This window comes from Thermobia domestica, chromosome 4 (assembly GCF_964235325.1).
Source record: "Thermobia domestica chromosome 4, izTheDome1.hap1.1, whole genome shotgun sequence".
Classification (NCBI taxonomy): Eukaryota; Metazoa; Arthropoda; class Insecta; order Zygentoma; family Lepismatidae; genus Thermobia; species Thermobia domestica.
In genome coordinates this window covers 317,019,504-317,042,783 of record NC_137457.1, presented here as the reverse complement: position 1 = coordinate 317,042,783, position 23,280 = coordinate 317,019,504, and the positions used below count along the sequence as shown (strand labels likewise).

The 23,280-nt window shown below is 35.3% G+C and overlaps 2 protein-coding genes across 3 annotated transcripts in view; one reads left to right on the top strand and one right to left on the bottom strand.

Annotated features, from left to right (window-relative positions):
* LOC145684347 (phospholipid scramblase 2-like) overlaps positions 1–23,280 on the bottom strand; it is a 360,612-nt gene that overhangs the window by 322,385 nt on the left and 14,947 nt on the right. The window contains exons 2-5 of one of the 2 annotated variants that reach the window (XM_081756560.1): positions 21,604–21,722; positions 17,759–17,821; positions 13,641–13,811; positions 2,350–2,460 (exon numbers count right to left, since the gene is read on the bottom strand). In XM_081756560.1, coding sequence (XP_081612686.1) covers positions 2,350–2,460; positions 13,641–13,811; positions 17,759–17,783 — 307 coding nt within the window. In that variant the 5' untranslated portion in view covers positions 17,784–17,821; positions 21,604–21,722. The remainder of the gene's footprint in view (positions 1–2,349; positions 2,461–13,640; positions 13,812–17,758; positions 17,822–21,603; positions 21,723–23,280) is intronic. The other variant, XM_081756559.1, reaches the window with a different exon arrangement.
* On the top strand, positions 153–13,093 carry LOC145684349 (uncharacterized). Its single transcript, XM_081756567.1, has 2 exons — positions 153–570; positions 11,321–13,093. Exons 1-2 carry the CDS (start codon positions 536–538, stop codon positions 11,766–11,768), a joined length of 483 nt encoding a protein of 160 aa, XP_081612693.1. The 5' UTR covers positions 153–535; the 3' UTR covers positions 11,769–13,093.

Genomic DNA, 23,280 nt, shown 5'->3' with positions numbered 1-23,280 from the left:
GGTGATAAACTTAGCAGTTGGCAACTATGCTAGTGCTCTTTTAGTACATAACATCTCTTCGACGCCACAAACTGACTTTTCTTGTGAATGTGTGTGTGTGCTGAACAATAGTTCTTTGTCTTGAAGACATTGGAACTTCCGGTTGTATAGTTTTCCAGAACATTCGAGAAGGTGCTGGATCATTCCACGTTTCCGGTTACTTCTAAGCCCAGTTGTAATTGGACAATTTTCCAGTTATTAGCCAATCAGGGTCAGCGTTATATCCAGAGTATACTTACTCTTCACGTGCATTGTGTGACAAAGAAGTGCGCCAAGCACTCGGGCTTGGATGATCGGCGGGTAAAGCACGCGTCCCGATGTGAAGACTTGTATTTCTGCATAAGTGAGAGATAATGAAGAGTTTACGGTTAACGAGTAAAATAATTAAACCAATTGTGTACAGTTTTACAACCGATACCAGTTACAGCCTTAATCAGGAAAAATTCGTCAACTAAGAGGATTTATTGCGCCCAAATACTCCATCCCGAGGAAGATAATGAGAGCAACACTCACCTCAAAGGAAGTGAATCTGTAAGTAATCTTAACTAGTACATTCAAAGGAGTCATCAGGGAACTCATGTGAGCACTATCCCGACAGTATCTACCGTAGGAGTTAATCGGTCGACTGATGTTAAAGTGAGTAGTTCGTTAGTTGCAATTAGTACGCCAGACTAACTATCGTGAATCAGCAGTGATGATTAAAAAAAGAAAGAAAGAAAAACATATATATATATATATATATATATATATATATATATATATATATATATATATATATATATATATACATAAACAAAGGCCACCGGCATAAGAGCTCATATGCGCATAACTATCTTATGTAAATAATTTCGTACTTGTATCATTGTTTTTAGCTAGATAGGGAAGTCAGCAAAGAAATATTATACTAGTATTTAATGTACGAATCTTAATTTTGCTATGTGTTCAATACGAATAGTGTAGACTTCATCTTGTATTGCTAACATGTAATATTTATTGTTTATTTCAGTTCGTGCATACATTAATATCAAAGTTCCATGTAATATCCGGTTCATGTAAAACAAAACAACTTCACTATCTTGTTAAATATGAGTAGTTAACAACCAGTTCCCGGTGTTTCAATCTTTTGATTTCTTTTTTTTTCTAATGTTAATTTTAAATGCTAACGCGAGAGTAGGTTGCGGTACGTACTCAAATAATGTGAGTAGTGAACTATCCCTCGCAGTAAATTTTAATTAGTACAAGAAAGAAAGCAAAGATAACGTTTCTTTTCTAGTTTTGGTCTTTACCATAGGATAGTTCATACGTGATTAACCACGTTGCGACCGATCTCTTCATGCGAGTCGTTCGCAAGCTTGAATGGAGGTCGGCAAAGCATGTATATGCGTCCGAGTGAAGGGGATGATTGGGAAGGGTTTTGATTAGCAATTAATGTAAACAAAGAGTGCAAGGCGAATTTGTGTGACCCCTTTCACAAACCGATAGCAACATTTTTCGATATCAGGAGAAACAACCAAATGAATCAGTGTCTTGTGCTGTAGCTGAAACATTACTGTATCTTATAGTGCAATATTTATAATATGTAACGTTTCATTGCGCAGTAGTTAAGACAATGAGCTAAAATATGAACTGAGTTCCGGGTAGTGATCGACCTTAAATCTCAATATTAGAAACTGAAAGGAGCTAGCTGCATTTAAATTAAGTGGCAGATGACTTGCTTCTAACTGAAGTAAGTGATATGTGGTCAGCATACCAACTCTTGTTGCTGTTATTACAGGCTCTCGGTAAAAAAAAAAAAATAATCCTGAAGTTAGAGCTGGGTAACTACATATAAAAAAAGCTTTTTCTATATGACGTGTAAAATACATGTAAAATATGTAGAAAAAATCTACAATACTAGACAGAAATTCACATATGAAAATGAAACGTTCTTGATGTTGGTTACATATTTTGTTTTGCACAAAGAAAAGACTTTAAGTGGATGCTCCTAATTTTTGTATGCGCTCTCGGTGAATTCTTGTTTTAGTACACACAAAGAAAACAAGACTTTAAATGGATGCTCCTAATTTTTGTAAGTGCTCTCGGTGAATTCTTGTTTTAGTTCACAGAAAGAAAAGACTTTAAATGGGTGCTCCTAATTTTTGTATGTGCTCTCGGTGAATTCTTGTTTTAGTTCACACAAAGAAAAGACTTTAAATGGATGCTTCTAATTTTTGTATGTGCTCTCGGTGAATTTTTAAACTTTATAACAACCATATTGATTTTGTATTTCAATAGTGCTAAATATTCATGTAAAGCAAAGATTAAAAATACCTTCAAAAAGTTCTATTTCCTGACGAACTAGAAGCTGATCAAGCGTACTAAGGTATTCCAAACCTGGTGGGCAATTGGGGATTGGCACTGGTGTAGGCATCCAAACTTGAGCTGTAAAATAAAACAAACTTAGTCATACGTTGCTTTAATGTAATACACACTTTCTACATTGTGTGTATTGTATTAGAATTGGATAAAGGTAATTCCAAAAATTCAAAGAACCTAACACAATTAACTTCAGAAAATTAATGAGGAGATAACGGTAACAACAAATTTTTATCCAACCTATAAAAGTCAACACATTTAGGAAAGAAAGATATAAAATAGAGCGTTCATTAAGTTCTATCATCAAGTGCTCGTTAGAAATATTTCGGTCATTGATGAGTTTAAATTTGAGTGTGAGTTTTGTATTTGTTTCTTTATACATGAACAAAATTATGAAAAATTAAATATGGCCGTGGCGTGAATTCCGTACACTGGACGGATTCCCTATCAAATTCTCTCAGCTCGGCGAAAGCGTTGTTACAGTACCACTATATTGGTTTTAGCTGGTTTCTCTATGAGTTAATACAGAAGGATCACATATTTATTCCGTAGCAAATACCAAGCGGTCAACATGACTGCTTCTTTATTTTTGTATATGATGAAACGAATTTTAAAATGTATTTAGAAACGTCGGATATGCATTTCCATATTCTTTTATTCCTTGACTTCTGAACAGGAAGTTATATTTACCTAATTACAAACATTAGTTATATTGAAGGTTGTAAATGTCTTGTGTGCTTGTCTGTTGATAACTCTGATTATACTTTACACATACAGTATGTAGTTCTGGTTTCAATATTAATCACCGTGCATCAAAAGTGCTAGAAGGTAGTATAATGGATTCAGTGTCCCAAAAATAACTTTCATCTCAATCTTTATCTATCTATTAAAACCGGAATTAGGAGAAATGTATGTCTTCCGGATACAGCGCTGACCACCATACTGCAAAACGGTAACATATAGTGAAAAGCAGGTTTTTGGTTAGATTCGGTACTGCAAGAATAGTTTCTATATAAGACTTGCTCCTTTATTACAGGCAAAATTGCTAGAGCTCTACCCAGACAGCAATTTAAACTTGCTGCAAGTTGCCACAAACTTGCTGTTGCAAGGTCAATTAGCTTACAGTAAGCTATACTATGCAAGCCAATTAGCTTGCTGCAAGCTTGTGGCAAGCTAGTTAGTTACATCTGGGCAAGGCTTGCGGCAAGCTTGTCTTCACAAGTTAAATTATCTCAAACGCAAGCCAAGTATAAGCGTATTCTCATCAATGGGAAGCTTTATTAAGCTTATTGCAAGCGAAACAAGTTATATGGAAGCTTGCAGTAAGCGAATTTAGATAAAACACTATGAAATTTGTAATTTAACCGTCTGACTAAATCTATGCTACAATATACTGTCCCCTCACCTCCCCAATTATTGAAGCAAATGCACAACCTTGAAAACACCCAAGTCTCCGATCCGCTTCTGCAAAACATCAAAATTAGCATAATTGTAACGGTTTAGTTGTGACAAGCAACGGTCACGGTCACGGTCACGGTAATGTTGAAGTTTTGTGAAGAGTATCGGGCGGAAGCCCCTGACTCCATGAGTAAGATGGCATAAAGAATATATATATAGATGTGCAGGTGGCTAGTTGGGTATTACTATTGTTTTGTTATGTCTGGAAGTCTACATCTGCAACTGTCGCAGAGTAGCTGATATTGTTATTACGAGTTATGGAAAGATATTAAATTGTGGCGTGCGATGAACATTCCGTAGAGCGCATTCGGTGCCGATGGTGGCTATAGCTGGATTAACATGTCTTGGTAAAGTATGCCAGAACTTATGATGGAGATGCCGCAGAACTTCTCTAACAGGAGGCAGCTCTAAATCTTCCAGAATTTGTCTGTTGCGTGTATATCTGTCGTCACCAGTGATGATGCGACCGGCTCTTGTTTGCACACTTTCGAGTGTTTGAAGATGGCTATTAGAAGCATGTTGCCAGGCAGGACATGCATAAGAAAGTGTGGACAGGACTATCATCTTAAATATGTGCACGCGAACCTCATGAGAGATTGAACTGCAGCGAAAAATGGGGTACAATGCCGAGATTTTCCGTAATGTTCGTTGCTTTATATCTTTGATGTGTGGGGCGAACGTGAGCCCATGATCTAATGTCACAACCAAATATTTCGCATGCGTGGCGTGAGAAATGTGTGCGTTCTCATATATTAGATTTCGAGGGGCGCGGATGCGTCTTCCACTGTGGATGACAGCGCAACTTTTGTCGGCATTAATTTTTATTCTCCAGCGCCTGGCCCATTTCTGAAAACTGTCTAGTTGACGTTGCATATAGATGAAGCACTGTGCAAGTGAACTACTTGTTGTGAAAAAGGCGGTATCATCGGCATACGTTGCGAAAAAGCAGTTTGGTAAAGTCGGAAGATCTGCTGTATAGAGATTATACAAAAGCGGTGAAAGTACAGCGCCTTGTGGGACACCTGCTTTAATTGGCCTAGACGAGGATTTGACACCATCAATTGACACATGAAATGTTCTGCCAATGAGATAAGAAGGAAGTAAATGCAGAAAACGATCCGGAAAACCTTGAGTGTATAGCTTATATAATAATCCAGCTAACCATACTTTATCAAATGCTTTTGACACATCCAGGTATACTCCAAGGGTGTAGTGTTTTCTATTGAAAGCCACTGTTAAGTGATAAACTACTCGCACAAGTTGGGTAGTAGTGCTATGTTGAGCCGGAAACCCAAACTGATGGAAGGGAAGATCACTGTTGGCGACATGTTGTTTCAACAAATATCTAATATATTGCTATATTAGCCGCGAGTACTTGAAATTTCTACCTTTTTATATAAAAAAGCAGAAAAATGTTTATACTTTAAACACAGTGTTCAGATAAAGTTTATACTGTAAGTTAAACTTGAAGTTTATATTAAAATATCTGCAACGGTTCTGTATTCTTTCGCGAAATAGGTAGGCTCGAATCTGCTGCCATCTATGTCCACATTTATGCTTTATACATAAATACTACAATTCGTTATGCCTCATGGTAACCGAAATATGAGGAAATAAAGAGCGACATTATAGGTACGTGGGACTAAAGTACTAGAGTACTAGACGGCGCAATTAAAAAAATAAGTTTGTCCTTTATTCAAGCTGAATGCTAACAAGACGCTAACAACGCGAACACTACCTTGTCGCCGAAAGTTAAGAGGTCAGCGTTACGTGGTTTTTGAGAACAACTGAAAATCGAACGCGCGCTGGCTTTTTACTTCAATCTAAAGAAACGCGTCTCGCAAGTGAAGCGTGGGTTGCCCTCACTACAGCTTGTGCTAAGCAGAAATAAGCTTTTGTGTATAAGCCAAAGCGAAATAAAGTCAAATAAAAGCGACAGGCAAGCTTGCGGTAAGCAAACATGCTGTCTGGGCTACTTTCACTTTTGGTTTTAAAATTGATTTCCATGGAGCGGAAACGGTAATTGGACGGATTTTTTTATACATGGATTCCATGCCCGAAGAATAGATTGTCTTCTATTGAAATCAAAGTAGTATGAACGACTTCAAATTTGACTTCTATATAGTAATAATTTAAAAGAAGGGAAGATATTGTTTTGCATATGGATTCAACATCAGATGAACTGGCTCCACTGATTCCATCTCTCAGATTTATCACTTTCTTGCAACAGGTAGATATAAATCTTTTTCAAAATTAAATGCACATAGTTTGTTACTATATTGAAGCGCTTCTGTATCTTTAGAACTGTAAAACAAAACTCTTGTTTATCTCGGTTCCACGAATGCTCCGATTTTTGGCTGATATCTCGGGGGAAATATTGATGCTATGTGTTATATGCGAATTGTGGACACACAATGACTGCATAGGATGCGGGAAGGATGTTTGTGATTTTTTCATATACGAGGTGTGTTAGGAAAACAATAAGACTGATTTTGTACTAACTAAAGTTTTTATGTTTTTCAAACAACAATGTTATCCGCTTCAAAGTAGTTCCCTTGGGCAGCTATACACCGATGGAGTCCTTGTTCCCACTCTTAGTAGCAGCGCTGGAACTCTTCAACGGGTATGGCTTTTAACTGGTCGGTCACAGTCTTTTGAATGTTCTCCAGAGTTCCAAAAAAGACGTCCTTCTATGACATGGTTCAATTTCGGGAAAAGGAAAAAGCCATAAGGACTCAAATCAGGTGAATATGGGGGTTGAGGAACAACAGTAATGCGTTTTGAGGTCCAAAATTCACTGATGAAAATGGCGATGTGACACGGAACATTGTCATGATAAAGCATCCAATTGTCTGCAATGTCTGGTCTCACGCGAATCACTCTTTTCCTGAGTCTTTCAAGGACTTTCTTATAACACACTTGGTTGACAGTTTGTCCTGGTGAAACAAATTCTTTCTGCACGATACCCTTACTGTCGAAAAAAATCAGCATCGTCTTGATCTTTGATTTGCTCATTCGACAATTCTTCGGCCGAGGAGATGACGGAGTGTGTCACTCTTCGCTTTGCTGCTTTGTTTCAGGATCGCACTCAAATATCCAGGATTCATCACCTGTGATCACAGAATTGAAGAATTCTTGGTCATTGGCAATCCTCTCAAGAAGATCAACGCACACGTTTTTCGATTGTCCTTCTGTTCAGTTGTGAGATTCTCGGCACCATTTTGGCACAAATCTTTCGCATGTTCAAATCGTCTGTCAAAATTTGATTTACGCTGAAAGTGTTTAAATTTAACTGTTCACCCATTATCCTTATTGTTAAACGACGATCTGATCTCACAAGAGCCCTCACACATTCAACGTTTTCGTCAGTTTTTGAAGTAGAAGGTTTTTCTGAGCGAGGTTCATCTTCAACGTATTCTCGGCCTTCCAAAAACGATTTGTGCCAGCGGAAAACTTGTGCTCTTGATAAGCAATGTTCCCCATAGGCCTGTTTCAACTTTTCAAAACTCACACTCGCAGATTTACCAAGTTTAACACAAAACTTTATTGCGCAACGTTGCTCTAAATTCCGATGCTCCATTTCTGTAACACACAACAAAAACACAAGTTCAAGATGGTGCTGTCAAGAATAATGTGTTAGCTGCACAGAGTTGTAAATCGGACTGAGCAAACGGACCTTACAACCTTACAACTTCGTAATCCGGGGAGCGTGGTGTCACATACTGTAGGCCATCAAGGCATATTGCTTCTGCAATGTAAAATGTGATTCTTGTGATCCCAATTGAAGTAAAACAAAACGGGATATAGATGTTGTGTTCCTGGGTGAAGAGGAAACTATCAAAAAGGACCGAAAGTACATTTATCTTGTTTCCCTCGAGAAGATGAACTCCGTGAGAAATGGATGAAAAGTATACCGCGACAAAATTTAATATACGAAGCATTCAAGGATAAGTATCAACACAGTTTTATATCTTTTATAATTATTATTTTTCTCTCCAATCAATAGAATTCATAGGATATCAATAGACTTCACAGTATATCAAAATTTGGCAATTATCCTAAGTGAAAGGTTCAGATTGAATAAAAACGGTAAGTTAAAATGTTTTCAATATCAAATTCAACTTTCATTTGTTTGTCTTTCAGCATTAAATTATTACGTGCATTAAAAGGTGCTAAATTTCATAAGTATTAAACAGTATAAAGTACAGAAAATTTTACTGTTAGGCTTACTTAGATAATTTAATATTTTCCATATTGGGAAGGGACAAGCGCGCCGATCCCAGGGGGCGGGGGTTACCGCCTCCTCCAAAGCTCATGTGAGCCCCCGCATTGTATTTATGAATATACAATATTTGACATAATTTGAATGCAATTTTTATTAAAAATCCTGATATATACCTTCTACATCTGAATGCCTCCCCTGAAATTTACTGAGAAATCAGCGCCCTTGGGAAGATAGCGCAGATAACAAATCCACTTTACATTTTACAGAATTTGGATTACGTAAAGTTAGTTTAGCTTGCTTTAGAAATGAAAGAATGAACTTATAATGTGATGGACACTATTTTATAAGACCATGTATACAAGGAAATAATAATTTTCATAGGGGAAGGTCGTCTGGTATCGGACACCTTAGCTTTTTTTAGTTTGTCATGCTGAAAAATAGCTATATCAAATAACTTAATGCACAAAATGGTACCTTGGTATCTTACACACAACATACTAAAGGTGACTTGATAGGTAAAAACTAATAATATATATTTTTGTCAAAAAATGAAAGGAACACAAATTAGCGTTCTTAAAAAGTGGAGGGTGGTATCGGACAAACATAAAACTATAGAAAATTAGTCTTTTGAAGCAATTTAATAACAGAACAAATTGTAAATATTAGCTGTTTTAGCTGTTTACTTACAGGAGTTCTTACACACAAAATAGAGTTTTATTACGATTTGAAATAGAGAATAAAATAAGAGTAAAAAATATATCTTATAATTCTTAGTCTCATCAAGAGTTGTTATTTTTTATTCTGACATAAATCACAATGATAAAATAGTCTGCCTTCAAAATTTTGACATTGATCATGTACCAAGTTTTTACATATATTGCGCTGTATCCACTCATCAAAAGATTCCCCGCAGATTATAATGTTTAGTTTTTCAGCAAGTTTATAAACTAGTTTTAAAAATTCTGATATTCTTAGTGGCATTAGGCTAGTTAAGTATACAAAGCCTTTACATGATTGTATAGTATTTTTTCTTGGTCTACTAGATGTGCCTTTGTTATCCTAGCACCGAAGCTTAGCTGTTACATCTTTCCCTTCCAACACGATCTTCTAATGTGCTCTAAGGAACACCAGATCTAGCACTGGCCGCACGTGCTTCTTTGGAAATAACTTTGTCCATGGCTAACTTCATATTTTTTCATTCTAATTGCCACGTATTTTCCCCATGGTTTCCTGAAAAGGCCAGAAACGATTAAAATCGTCAAGTTTACTTACCAGTGTTGTGTCCGATACCACCCGATTCTCTTTTGTCCGATACCAGCCGAAAGACTTGTAACTTATGAATGGCTATCTACCAGCTTGTAACAACACGAAGGCAAGTATACTCCTAAATTATAATATATATACACCCTAATAAATGCTGTGATAGCAGTCATATATCAATACATTTACTTTGTGAGAAGTTGCAGGCACACAAATCTATCTCCGTGTAGCTGATCACTCGCAAAAATACAAAAACCTTGAAGCACGAGATACACCGTTCATCGGACAAATCCACTATGGCGTGAGCTTAGCTAGTTCATTTTGATCAATTAACTGTATGCTTGACAGGTGCCGCCTTAAGCAGGAAATAACGAAAACTGCTTTTGTCCGATACCAGACGACTTTCCCCTATATTCTATGTAAGTGGACCTGTTATTTAAACCCTTCCCTGAATATTGTCAAACAGCGCTGTTATAGTGTACATGGATAGTGCATGCATTTTTAATGTACTCATTTATGGGGAATGTGTCACGAGCATGGTCAGAGAAAAGGTAGAAAGAAAAACATGATACTATTACGCGTGCAGAATGATTATAGGGATCCATACATACATTTATGAAATGTATACTTCCTTGTCTGTGCATTCATTTTTTGTACCTTCAGCAATTATTTTTGAGTTGTGCATTTGCATTCCCTGGTGCAAATTTTCTTTAAGAGGTCTTGTACAAAAACACCAACCAACCTGTGCTACGTGGCCACTAGAAAGTAAGAATACCTAACCAAGTCAGCGCAGGAGCGCAGCAGGGGTCTACTCGGTAGCGCAAAGGTGTGTCCATAGGGAGCTGACGCGTCAGTGGTGGTGGGTATACGCGTAAATAAAGATTGTGGAAAATCACTGCTTTTATGATACAAAGATATGTGATTGGTCCCTTCATTTACCCTCATTACAGCCTTTATTCACAATTCCAACATGGAGATAAATAAATAATCATTGAGTGTATACGTAGTACTTCACCAACATTTCAATATTTCCACGTCTTAACTCTTCAGCTTCGTATACTCTCAATTACCTTCCTTCGCTTTATACACTGTTCTCAATAATTACATGGAAGGCAATAAATGTCAAACATGTTACACTTCTATTTCTGCTTTTCTATATACAAATCGGTGTCGGACGTACGAACACAACGTACTTCGATTATTCACATACTGGTGTAATGCGATATTATTACTAATTTCTTCCATAAATTTTAGAAATTATCAATTCGTCTCTATTTACATTATGAGCGAATAAGTGTATACCAGTTCCGACTTTCATTTCTGTATTTTCACGTAATACGCATCTCACAGGCATGGACACACCATATTTGGATTATATCCACATTACTCTATCAAAATATTATTGCAAACTTTCCTTGTAAAGTACTATTCGGATACGAATAATCGATCTTCACCCCATTACGATTAAAATGTGGAGGAGTTTCATTTTGTACCTTATTATCTGCGTATTTGCATAGATTTTCCGCTGCTCGACTGCTGCCATATTGGGTAAAATATTTCCAATTTTGGTTTTAATTTCTAGAAATGAAAAACTTAAGCTAATTAATTATTGCCTTTGTGGCCTATTCTACGTAATTACAGAAATGGAATATTTTATTCTTTCATAGGTTTTATATTGAAATCTAAGATGATTGTAAATATGGAACTATGTGCACATGAGAGCAGAGGGAAACTCGGAATTTAGCCTCGAAATTCTAATATACCTTTTTTACAATATGTACCCGGATAAAAATGGTTCTAAAACGCTGACTCCAATTTGAAGTAGCCAGGAAATAATTAAGTCTTCCGCAGATATCGTATTTTTAGTTTAATTTAGGTTGGTTATCTCTAGATTAGGTTCGGTTTGAGTATTTTTCACGATATTGTCAATAGTAATGAGGTTGAGTTCCTGTTATTGATATTCTCATTCATATTTATTTGCAGGTTTGTCATGTTCATTTTAAAGAAGCGGATATTGATTGGGAAACCCGTCATCTGGATAACAAAATGGGGAAGATTGTTACTGGAAAATTTGAAAGGCCAACACTTGAGGAAGGTGCAATTCCTGAAATTTTTTCCAGGCTGTCAATCCAACCTCACGACTTCCAGCGCACAAGCACAACCTCTACCGTCTCTTGAAGAAAAGGCTGAAAGACGAGAAGCCCAAAATTTGGAAGAGGCCATCGAGAACAGCAAAGCAACTTACAACGAGTATGAAGCTAAAAGAACATTCTTCACATTCAGTGATTTCCAAGACAAGATTCATAACTTGAAACTGCTTGCAAACTGGAGCGTGATTAACAGAACTGATTTGGTTATGTTTTTGAAATTTTCGTCTGATAGTTATCAAGAAGTATATATTACTGTGGACCAAAATATGTCATTAAAGTGATTCTTTAGAGATGTTCAAGTTAAATAAAAAATGCGAAGGTATTAAGAAATTTCAGTGATTTGGGAACTGCTTTAGGTTTTGCAGAAAGTTTGAGAACATCTCAGACATTAGTTAAGAAAGCTTAGAAAGTGGCCTTGTGTATTTCTAAATAGTGTTCGTGACAGGGATGATACAAAATATTCAATTGTCTTTTGTTTTCCTAGCTTTTACACTTCATGTCACCATGTGCTTTTCGTTTCATTAGAAACTCAGGTAATTTGATCCTACCATCTGAATCGACTGCAAGAAAACTTTGGAAGAGTGAGGTTGCGAATCCCGGTAACGAAAAGCTAGATTATTTCTTTTTAAAATATGTTGAAGAGAAATTTCCAATGTTACAAGAAAGTGACAAGCATGTTACACTTATGGTGGACGAAATTCACATTAACCCTTTAATAGACTAGATCGTGGGGTCTATCATATCGAAGTGAAATTATTGTTAATATTGGGCTTGTTGTGTATTGCATTATTAGAAAACTCATTGAAGAACACAACGAAGCTTTCTTGAGTGGTAATAATCAAAGAGGTGTAGTTATGTGTCTCGCTGAAAGGAAATGTTGAAATCAGAATTTCGATTATATTTTTCCCATGCAGTAAGGGACATGATATGAAAGTATTGGGTAAAATTATTTGTTGGGCTACCACTAATCTGACATTAAATAATTAGTGTAAGAACCGAAACAACAGCATACCACAATGTGGAAAGAAACGAAAATTAAATACTCTTATGAAGAATTAAATAGTGTAGCAAACGTATGTTGTAGCAGTTACATTTGTTATATCTCTGTAAATATGTAAAAATATTCATAGTAAGTGGTTTTAGGTGTATCTGTAGTTGTGTCATTGAAATATAATTAGCTTTAAAAATGTTATTTGAACTTGAAACAACAGTTTCAGAACTACAATTAAATTAAGTATGTTCTACTTGAATTTGTCATAAAATCATAATTTTTTTTCAACCTGGTTACGAATTTAAACTTGCATAATAAAAGTTTGCATTCTTTTGCAAGTCATATTTTTTATTATTGTGACAATAATAGCTTATTTGTAACCTACAAGTAGTCATTTCTTCGCGAATTTGCGAAAATACGAACAAAATGATCGTAAAAGTCATTATAATGTGGCTAGGACTTGTGTTTTCTTTAAGACTTCTGTGGCCTTCTGATGATGACGTCATTTTGGAGCTGTAAGGCCTAGTATCCAGATAGCGTTGAATAAACAAACCGGTCTAGCACAGGCCGGTACACACAACGTTGCCAGATCGCCTGCAGTGTTGCCAGTCTCATTACTTTCCTCACACACCTTGTAGACATTATAAGGAAAATCGATAAAAGTAAATGGTTTCGTACTAACTCTTTCAATTTATTTTAATGTCCCTTTCCCTTAATACTATAATTAATTTTTAATGGCTGTGTAATTCACTGTTTCATTGTTATTCATCTTATAATATTTTTAATGATTTGTGGTAAAGAAAATGTAGTTGGTATGAATACATTTGTCCTAAACATTTCTAAAGCAGCTACTTTATTTAGTTCCACAAAGGGCTTGTATTACTAGCAAGCATTCTTCCTTTTTTAATACCATATGATTTGATTCGATTTTTTAATTATTTTTAAACTTGACTCAAATTTTCGATCCTCTCCAACCGGAACTCAAACCCAGGACTTCTTACATCAAAGACTAGCCATTAGACCAGGAAAGCGGGCACAGAATATTTAAAACTAAATCAATAATATCATTGTTTCAATGGTCCTCATAAACTCAATTCAGGAAAAAAATAACTTGAATTAGTTTACGTGTACATACACACATACATATGTATAGAATACCTACGTTGCGGTTGCACCATTACTGTTCCAGGAGGTGGTGGAGGATATCCTGGTTGGCCAGGTGGTGCAGGATATGGTGCTTGACCAGCTGCTAAATAACCGGGTGGAACTCCTGGGTCACCTGGTTGAACATTTGATATGTAACCGGGTGGAACTCCTGGTTGATTACCACCATCTGGAAAAGGAGTAAAATTAATCATTATATTTTATTATAAATGTATCAAGAAATAGTGTAGCACCATTTCTCTAATACACTTCCAGAAACGTGGCACAATCGCCAACAAACTAGCCTACAACCTACAGACTCTGCCAGAAACTTCGAAAGGAATTCAACCAATGGTTTTGGGTACTATTCCAGAGAGGATAAGGTTCAATCTCCATCAAAGAAAGCTGCGTCATTATTGTTCCAAGGTTATTGGGAAACAACAGATTTTGCATTATAAACTTAGTTTTACTGAGGACTATACAAGATTATAAATTATGTACAGGGAATTCAAACTACTGATACAAAAGGAAAAGCTATTAATAACTTTTTGTGGAAATACTGACGTAATTCTGGTTCATATATTACGTTCTACTATGCCTACCAGCGGTAGTCATAGAGCATTGCGAAAAGAAGTTATTCTAATACGAGAGAGATTCAATTGAAAACTTTAAAAGTACTATAAAATGTCGAAAAGTTCTAATGGAAATGGTATTTAGCAGCAGTGTTCCTTGAGCTTCCTAAAAAGACCGACAGGTGGCAGAATGACCTACACCACAGGAGACGAAAACACCATTAGTACGAAAATGTTCGCGCCACTAACAACACGCACCGTGCTAGAGCAGATATATGTGATACATTTCTTGAGTAGTGAGGGTTTCAAACCTACTGAAATTCATCGCAGGATCACAGCATAGTAGGATGGTTCGTGTTTTTCCCTACACAAAGTGTACGAAGAGTAGAGAGTTTAAAAAGGGGCTAACGTCTGTGAAGGATGGTTTACTACTGGCGCACGCTCACCGCATACTGACGGACGATAATACTTCTTTAGTAGAGGATCTTATAAATGATAACAAGCGAATTACTCTCAAGGAGATTCCCACCATTTTAAACATTAATGATGATTCAGCACACAATATTTTCTATACCGTGCTTCAGTTCCTTAAAGTATCTGCAAGATGGCTGACACGTCAATTGACCTTGACAACTGAATTCAAAGACCGTCACGTCGATGCGTGTGAAGAACTATGACGTCGTTTCCACGTCGAAGATGACTCAATTTTGCAAAGAACCATTACAGCTGACGAGACCTAGGTTTACTACCACAAACCAGAAACAAACGGATCTAGACTTCAGACTTCAGATTTATTGTAACAGCATGACAACGCTCGATCGCATACTGCTCCTCGCCAATTGAGACTATCAAGGAATGAAATTTGAAATTTGAATGTGTCCCACACTCATATTATTCACCAGACCTCGCTTCTACTGATTTTATGCATTTGGACTACTGAAGGAAACTTTGAAATCCAAAGATTTCAGAAGTGATGATAAGGTGAAAACAGGTGTGGCTAGAGTCATGACCAAAAGATATTTTTACCGTAGGATCCATACACTTCGGAAGCTCTGGAAGACTTGCATTGAACTTCAGGGAGACTTCGTTGAAAAATGAAAGTTACGTTATTCTTAATTGTTATAAGATTTTAATTTGAATCACCCTCGTACGTATCAACTATCACAGACTATATGTTTAGTTTCTTTTAATGGTACATTTCTGTTCACAAAAACTAAGACTATCCTCCAGAGACTAAGTCCAAAGAAATGACCCTAGATTCTTATGAATTTCCTTAGGTTTTACTCATTTTTCCCTGCATTTTTATCAGAGACAGGGGCGGAAATTAAATAATAATATATCTATTACATATTGTAATTTCGTTAGATAGATCAAAACCTAACTGTCGTTCAGAAAAATGCGGTAATCCTACGACGAAAATTTGATATTTATGTTTTAAATGTAGAACAATTTTTAAAAATAGAGAGATATAGGTAGGACCAATATCATAACTACAAATAGACTACAGTGGTTAAACATATGGTTTACGTGATTTGTTAATTGTTTTGCTATCTATTCGAGTGCTATCTATACATGCTTCTCCGATTACCTTTCTTTGAGAAGAAAACCAGTGTAACTTGTCAAAAGAACATCGATACCAAAAGGAAATAGAAAATTGCTTGCTAATAAAACTAGAACTGGCCAAAGCAGTATATATATATTAAGGGTATTTATCTGTGTTACAGTTTCGGCTATGCAACATAACCTTACTCAGACACACTATGAGAGTAATATCCAATTTTGAAACTATAATGTATAAGATTAATTGTAAAGAGTGCGATATGAAGCACATAGGGAAAACAGGAAAGAGATTAGAAGAAAGGATAGAAGAACATAAGGACGATGCGAGAATTAAAGAAACGGGACATGAAATAGATTGGGAAGGAACAAAAGGATTAGAAAGAGAGAAAAGGAGTGTGATAAATAAAAGTGCAAAGAAGCCAAGTGGATTAAGGAATATGGGAACGGGAAGTTGATGAATTGGTCTAGTAGACTTGTGATATATGAATTATGTGTCAAAGATGGCAGACAAAATAGAAAGAAAGAATTAAAAGGATCAACACGAGCTAACAAATATACAATGGAAAACAGCAAGTGGACAATAGTGAACCGAAAGTGTAAGTGACAAACACCTAATAAAAAAAAGTTTAGTTCTTAAAAGAAAAGTTTCATAAAAGATGTAAAAGGTTATAAAATGATGCGCAAAAAGAAAGTGACATCGAATTAAAATTTTACTTTTTACAACCAATTAAAAGTTTACATTTGGTAAAGAGAAGTGCAGGTGTCCTGTACTAAGATAGTATATATAAGCGTGTGAAAATTGGATATTTTTTCTCATGATGTGTCTGAGGAAGGCTATGTTACATAGCCGAAACTGTAACACAAATATATAATCTTAAAATATATTTACTGCTTTGGTCAGTTGGAGTCTTATAAGCAATCTTGAATTTTCCAAAGCTGGAATATATGATTTACATAAAAATATGATATCTCTTTAGAAATATTATATTTTATTCATTCCATCCATTGTATAGGAGGTTGAGAGAAAAAATGGTCTTTGTTCCTAAAACTGTTATCATCTCAAAAGCAAAGTACAACCACACTTATTTGCGATGTCAGTATTACAACCTTCAAAACAGAGTAATATTACTACATATTAGAAAGTAATAGAATAATATAAAGTAAATAAAAACTTAAAATACTGATTTACGTTAACACATTTTGCTGCGTATGTTCGAATTTTTTATTTTTTAATTTTTTGTTAAAGCTGGACAATAAAAACAATCATTTTCCCAGCGACTTAAACTTGAAAAGCGACCATCGTTTGACTCATGTATATACGACGTATTTTAAAATAAATCATACATTAGTAAAACAGAATGTATTAATGTCTAGAAACGTTATTTTGAGTTTGATATATAAATACTATGATAGGCTTAGCGTTAGAGCGTTATTGGAACTTACATGTACGAGTATAAGACGAAGAATTTTTAGATCTTAAAAAAGAACTATCTTCATGAAAATGATTATACTTAATTACTTAATATACGTAATTCCTAATACCTCTCATTTACTAAGTGAGTATAATGTAAAGCATATATATATAACCCTACTGAGTATCTATGTATTTATATAGTCCACAAACATGTTGATATTTTTCACTATGCCTCAAATCGAGCATATCATTTCTAGGTTCACTCGCAAAGGAATGTGTGGTGTGTTGGTGTACATTTGTCATTTCAGAAACCTTTCACAAACCCCCAAAAGAAAACATCACACGAATGAAAATCGCATGTGATCTCCCTGGCCACTTTGATAAAATCGTCATAATAAAAACACGATACTCAGCCGTAACATGCTCCTTCACCCAAAATCGAAACAAACGAGAGAGAAAACTGGATCAACATTAATCGGAAAGACAATCGATAAGAATAATAGTAACAGCTCTGTCAAATTCCAAACACAAGAAAATATACTTGATTCAATTTCGGCATCATATATAGAAACAGTACAGAATGATACTTACAACCTGGAGGTGGTGGGTACGCCATTTTTCACAATTTCCAATGCAGAAACAGCTCCTCAATCTCTGAAATAAAAGAAAGGTTTGCACATGCTAAATAAATTTTTTAGTTGCATTATTTGAACACAACACATTAAACATTATCGAAACATGATGGGAAAATGTAATGTTCTGGAAAGGTTCGTTTGAAAAGGTGGGAAAGAATGCGATTCAAAAGCAGGGAAGCATACTATGTGATTTTAGGACTGAGAGAGAAGAACATGTTTTATTCCGCTGTATGAATACACATCAATCAAGTTAAAAATATTTTTAACATGCAAAAAAAGTATGTAGGAATACAACGGTAGGTCTGTACAATATGTAATAATAAACAAAGGAATAAAAATGTAAAGAATCTTTAAAGTTTTATGAAACATGGTTATACCCTTTAGGCTAAAGGAGACGGATCATTAACGACAGTGGGTGAATGTGAATGAAATGTTGGAATAAAAATGTGGAAGGAAATAAATAGAAACCTCTGATAAACTTATGGACACGGTGTTATCTATCGCAAACTCAAATGGATCCAGATCAAACCAGGCACCCCTCACACAAAAAAGTTAGGAATAGTCTAACAGTCTCAGACAAGATTTTTCAAAATATTATAGCCTCTAGAAAAATGTCATTGTAACAGAGGAAAGAACAACAGTACATACTGCCTTATAATATTATCAGGGAGAAGTGAAAAGGTAAATAAAACTGGCTGGTTCATGATAGTGTTGCATGAGACTCCTTTTCTTCGATGTAAATTTAAGATAGGAAAACTTCTTAGTATAAAAATGTGTTTTGGAACTTCGGTCCTTCAATACTCGAAGGATATTTAAAAATTTAAACTGTTACTGACAACCGTGATAATATTCGTTTACCTTTCTGCAAAAGCAGATAGACGTCCGACCGTTGAAATTATTCTATTCGATTTAATTTCCTACCGTCTCTATAATAATAAATTTCATGTATATAAGAAGTATGGTCAAATGATAGATATATAAACATGTCTAGTTGTAAAAATACTCATAAATATGTGCACAATTTATGGGAAATCAAAGGAAATCTTCTTAATCCAATTTATTAAGATAAGAAATCTTCTTATTACTAATATGTTATATGGGACTTTGGTCTTTCAATATTCCTAACATGATAAAAACGTTAAACTGTTAATAACGGTACTGACCAAGTTCATTTACTCTTCTGCCGAATCAGATTGACCGTTAAAATTATTCAATTCAATTCAATTTTCTACCGTCTCTATAATAATATATTCCGTGTATATAATAAATATGATCCAATGATAGATATACAAACATATCTAGTTGTAAAATATACTGTGAAGTAACTGCGTATTTGATATAAAGAAACATGAACTTTTGAAAACTTACTGAAGAAAACTTTGACTAGAAGTGTACATTCTCAGACACCTGTTGTAAATGCATATTTGTTAAATAAACTCGACTAGCTTCCTTCTTTCCTTTCCGCATACCTTCAAGCACAGCCTGATACTTCCCGATTAGGTCATCATTCTTGAATTGATCAAAACCACGAGGAACAGAACAACAAGGGGTATTCAACACACGATTGGGACAGGTGCAGGATCATCGGAGAGAAGCGGATCCCACCGTTGGAGGACCACCGACTCCAAGTTTAAGGAATACCATTCTGCCGGTTCATCGCCGCAGACACTTTGGTCAGTTGTGATTAGAGTAATGAAGATGTAAGAGGACATCCTAAAGAAGCATTATTCCAGAGATGTATCACAGAGAGAGTTCGACGCCGCTAGCAGTCCAGCAGGATTGAATTCCAGTTGTTGGCTGTTACCAGAAGATCCAGGTTCCTTCACGGCAAACCTTTCATCGTGCCAGATGACCAGGACGGACGACGCCAGTCTCGATGGATCTATCAGGCTAGTGCTCATTCCTATTCCTTAATTACAACCTTTCTCTTTCTCTTACCCTTTCCCCCAACTAGTCATTTTCTAAATTAGAAACATTTGAATTTTATTTAAATTCAACCACAATTTTACAGTTAAGTACCGTGTTATGCATCAGTTCCATCCCCATTTGCTTGCATCTATTTATTACGTATTCTGAGCTATAACTGATGACACAGCACCGGCACAATACAAAAATACATATTTTCAATACTTTCAATAACTATACTTATTTATATTTCTAGAAAGTCGTTCAGCGAGTGAAAGCTTTGCTGTAATGGATAGTTTTCATTAATCCTCTGAATGTTTTAATAGTTCTTCCAAGGTCGTACCCATATACCTTGAATTCCTTTCCTACAACGTTCTATATATTTTTTTTTTTTTACTGTTGATTTTACCCTTACGCCTGATGTGTTATATAAGACAAAAGTTGCTTTTAACAAAGGGAAACATGTGAAATATATATGCGAGGGTGAGTCAAAAACTTAGTTGCACTGCTTAAGAAAATAAAACAAATTAGAAAATTTGCAATAACTTTTATTTGTATCGTAAAGTTCCATTTACAATCTACTTTTCAACGTTATTTAAGTATTTGTCCAGGCGTGGTACAAGTTTTACTATGCCTTCTGCAAAGAAATCACGTCCAATGCCCGACAACCATTCTTGAGCTGGAGCTTGGGGGCGCGGTGGCTTAGTGGTAGAGCGTTCACCTCCGGTGCTTGGGGTCCCTAGTTCGATCTCACCCCGCGCCGTGTGGACTTTGTGGTGGACAAACACCGTCCTCGTAGGTTTCCTCGGGGTTCTCCCGTTTCATCGCACTTTCTTCATTTCACCATTTCACTCATCTCTCATTATCACCGTCTCCTTTAGTCTAGCCGGCATAAACGTGGGACGTTAAACTTAAAGATTTTTAAGCTGGAGCTTTCACCTCGTCATCCGACTGGTATCGTCGGTTTGAAAGTTCGTCTTTTATGGGACCTTTGAAACTCTTCAATCTTGACAATATTTTTATAGCTAATAAATTAACATTTCAATTCAATTTAACATGACAACAACAGGTATTATTTCAATAGAATTTGCAACCGACAAATGTTAATTACATCGTTGTGAGAATCTACCGTTTGAAATACTTGGTTGTAACTAAATAAGATGTTTTTACCTGAAAACATAGGCTGGACACGGACCATGAGAGCAGGTAAGTATAGCAGAAATAGGATTTTTCCCTCTAAAAGAAATTACGCGAACGTGAACTGCACACAAATCTGAAGGGCCTTAATTAAATATAAAATCATACGATTAAAATAAAAATAATTGTCATAAGTGTGTAGTGATATCTAATTGAAACATCCTAGTAATGCATGATATCTTTGTGTTTTTTTTTTATTTCCTGTATGCATGAAAACAAAACAGTTTAAGCAAGCAAGTAACTCTAAGCTCCGTTCATATGTATACTTTAGTACGTAGTGTCAATATCGTAAATAGAGCTTAATATTATGCCCTTACACTGGGTTACGCTAGCATATTCTGTTCCCCGAATTCTGGGTTTAGTAGATCGGGAGTGATGGTCGTGACAGGTAAACATTGTGGGTGCCTCTAGGTGTATCTGTGCGCGGGTACGGTATAGAATAAAAACGGTACTATTGCATAGTGGATTCGGGTATTTTAAATTATGAATAATGATTATAAATATTTCGTCTGTGATTAATGTTTAAAAGTATTCATATGTATTTTCGAATAATAAATTTTATCGCAATTACGTTGAATGTTCACAAATAATTTAATACACTTGTTCTTCATCAAAGGATCTCAATACTTACTATGATATGAGGAAAGTTTAAGGAATACATTTGCAAATTGTTACAGCAGAAAATTATTAAGAAAATACCTGTAAAATTTTAAAATCCAGTTATGCAGTGGAAATTGGCATTTTCCCTCAACCTCAACCTCAGATCAATAATTCTCCCTCGTCCTTTTCCTTATTCAACTCACTTGCTTTCTCTCAACCTGAAACAATATTCAAGTCATATTGTGAGAATAATATCTTAATTGAACGCAATGACTTTGTAATGTCCTAGTTGTGTTAACGTTTCCCAAATACCATAACTGGTGTTGCTTCAACTCTATTGGATGTTGGAATGAATTTTTAAAATATTAATGGATTAAATAAACTATTTGAGATGTTTTTTATGACTTGAAATATACGGGAAAAGTAAGCACATTGGAGAAAGATGACGTCACTTTTTTTTAAAAAAAAAAACATATACAATAAATTAACTTATCTCTGTGAAAGATTGCAAAAATCGAATTAATACGTACATGTGTTATGTGTTATATATGTTACATAAATCTATTTCGTAAATCTCAGCTAGTAGCTAAAAATACAATTTACTACTTCTCAAAGTCAACTACTTCGATATTTATATGAAGACAATATGCACGTTAAAAATTACACTGTAGCTGTATCCATCTCATACATAGGAGTATAAGTCGATAATTTTATTTAGTCGTTGTACTTAGGAGATGACAGGTCTCTGTGATCGCTGGCGAACAATGGCATCGTTCATTCACGTAGTTGTTTTGACATCGCTCGACAATAACTTACTTTGATAACCCGGTAACACTGAGCCTGTGTGTTAAACACAAACCCGGACCTTTTGCTGTTAGAATATATTACTAAACTGACTGTGATACTGGGACCACTGGGTTGTGTTAAAATTAAGTTGTACTTACTGCATCATATTTTCTGTGGATCTCAAATCAATACTTCTTTCTACACTCACTCTTATGCAATTCCCTCACCCTGAAAAAATACAAAGGTTCCTACCCTCACTCGCTTCTCTTATAATCAATGTTTCTCCTTCTCACTCACCCTGATTAACCCTACAATGCATGTTTTTTTTATTTTCTGTGAAAAAAAAATAGTTTCGGAAGAGAAAAGTAAAATAAGTAACGGAAGTACCGGTACGCTTAAAGAGCCATCTAAGCGGAAACGTGGAATTACAACTAGCTTCGAACGTTCACAATCTGGTTAAACATGCATTAGCAATTACATACCGTTATGTAGGAAAGCACAGATTACATTTACCACTACGACCCATATATGTCCTACTATGCATTGTAGTGTTAAATTCTAACACGATATCTACGATCTTTGTCTCATTTATCCTCATCTTCAATAATTAAAATAATGGTGAAGATTGCATTCATCGTAACGTACGGGTATAAATGACCATATATATCTTACACATGTGAGGAGCAGTAACTGAATTTGATACAAATATTACAGTCACACATTTAAAAATTAATTATAATATTATTAATGATATGTGAAAGTTTAAACAATCTTGAAATTAAATTATTCATTAATAATATAAAGTATGGTTAAAAATCAAACCAAATAAAAATAACAGGAAAATACAATAAAAATACTATACAGAGCAAGTTTTAATATAATACACTAGATACACCAACATCTAAAATCTCGCCAAAGGCACTTTCACTAACTCGAGACCGCACTACATTTTTTTTTTCCTAATAAAAGGCTATATATTACGAATTACAG

What these genes read in the sequence shown, in the direction of transcription:
- LOC145684349 (XM_081756567.1), top strand. Translation starts at nt 536, where the DNA reads ATGAGAGCAACACTCACCTCAAAGGAAGTGAATCT. An exon ending in ACCTCAAAGGAAGTGAATCT is followed by an intron (nt 571 to 11,320) that starts GTAAGTAATCTT and finishes ATTTATTTGCAG; the next exon opens with GTTTGTCATGTTCATTTTAA.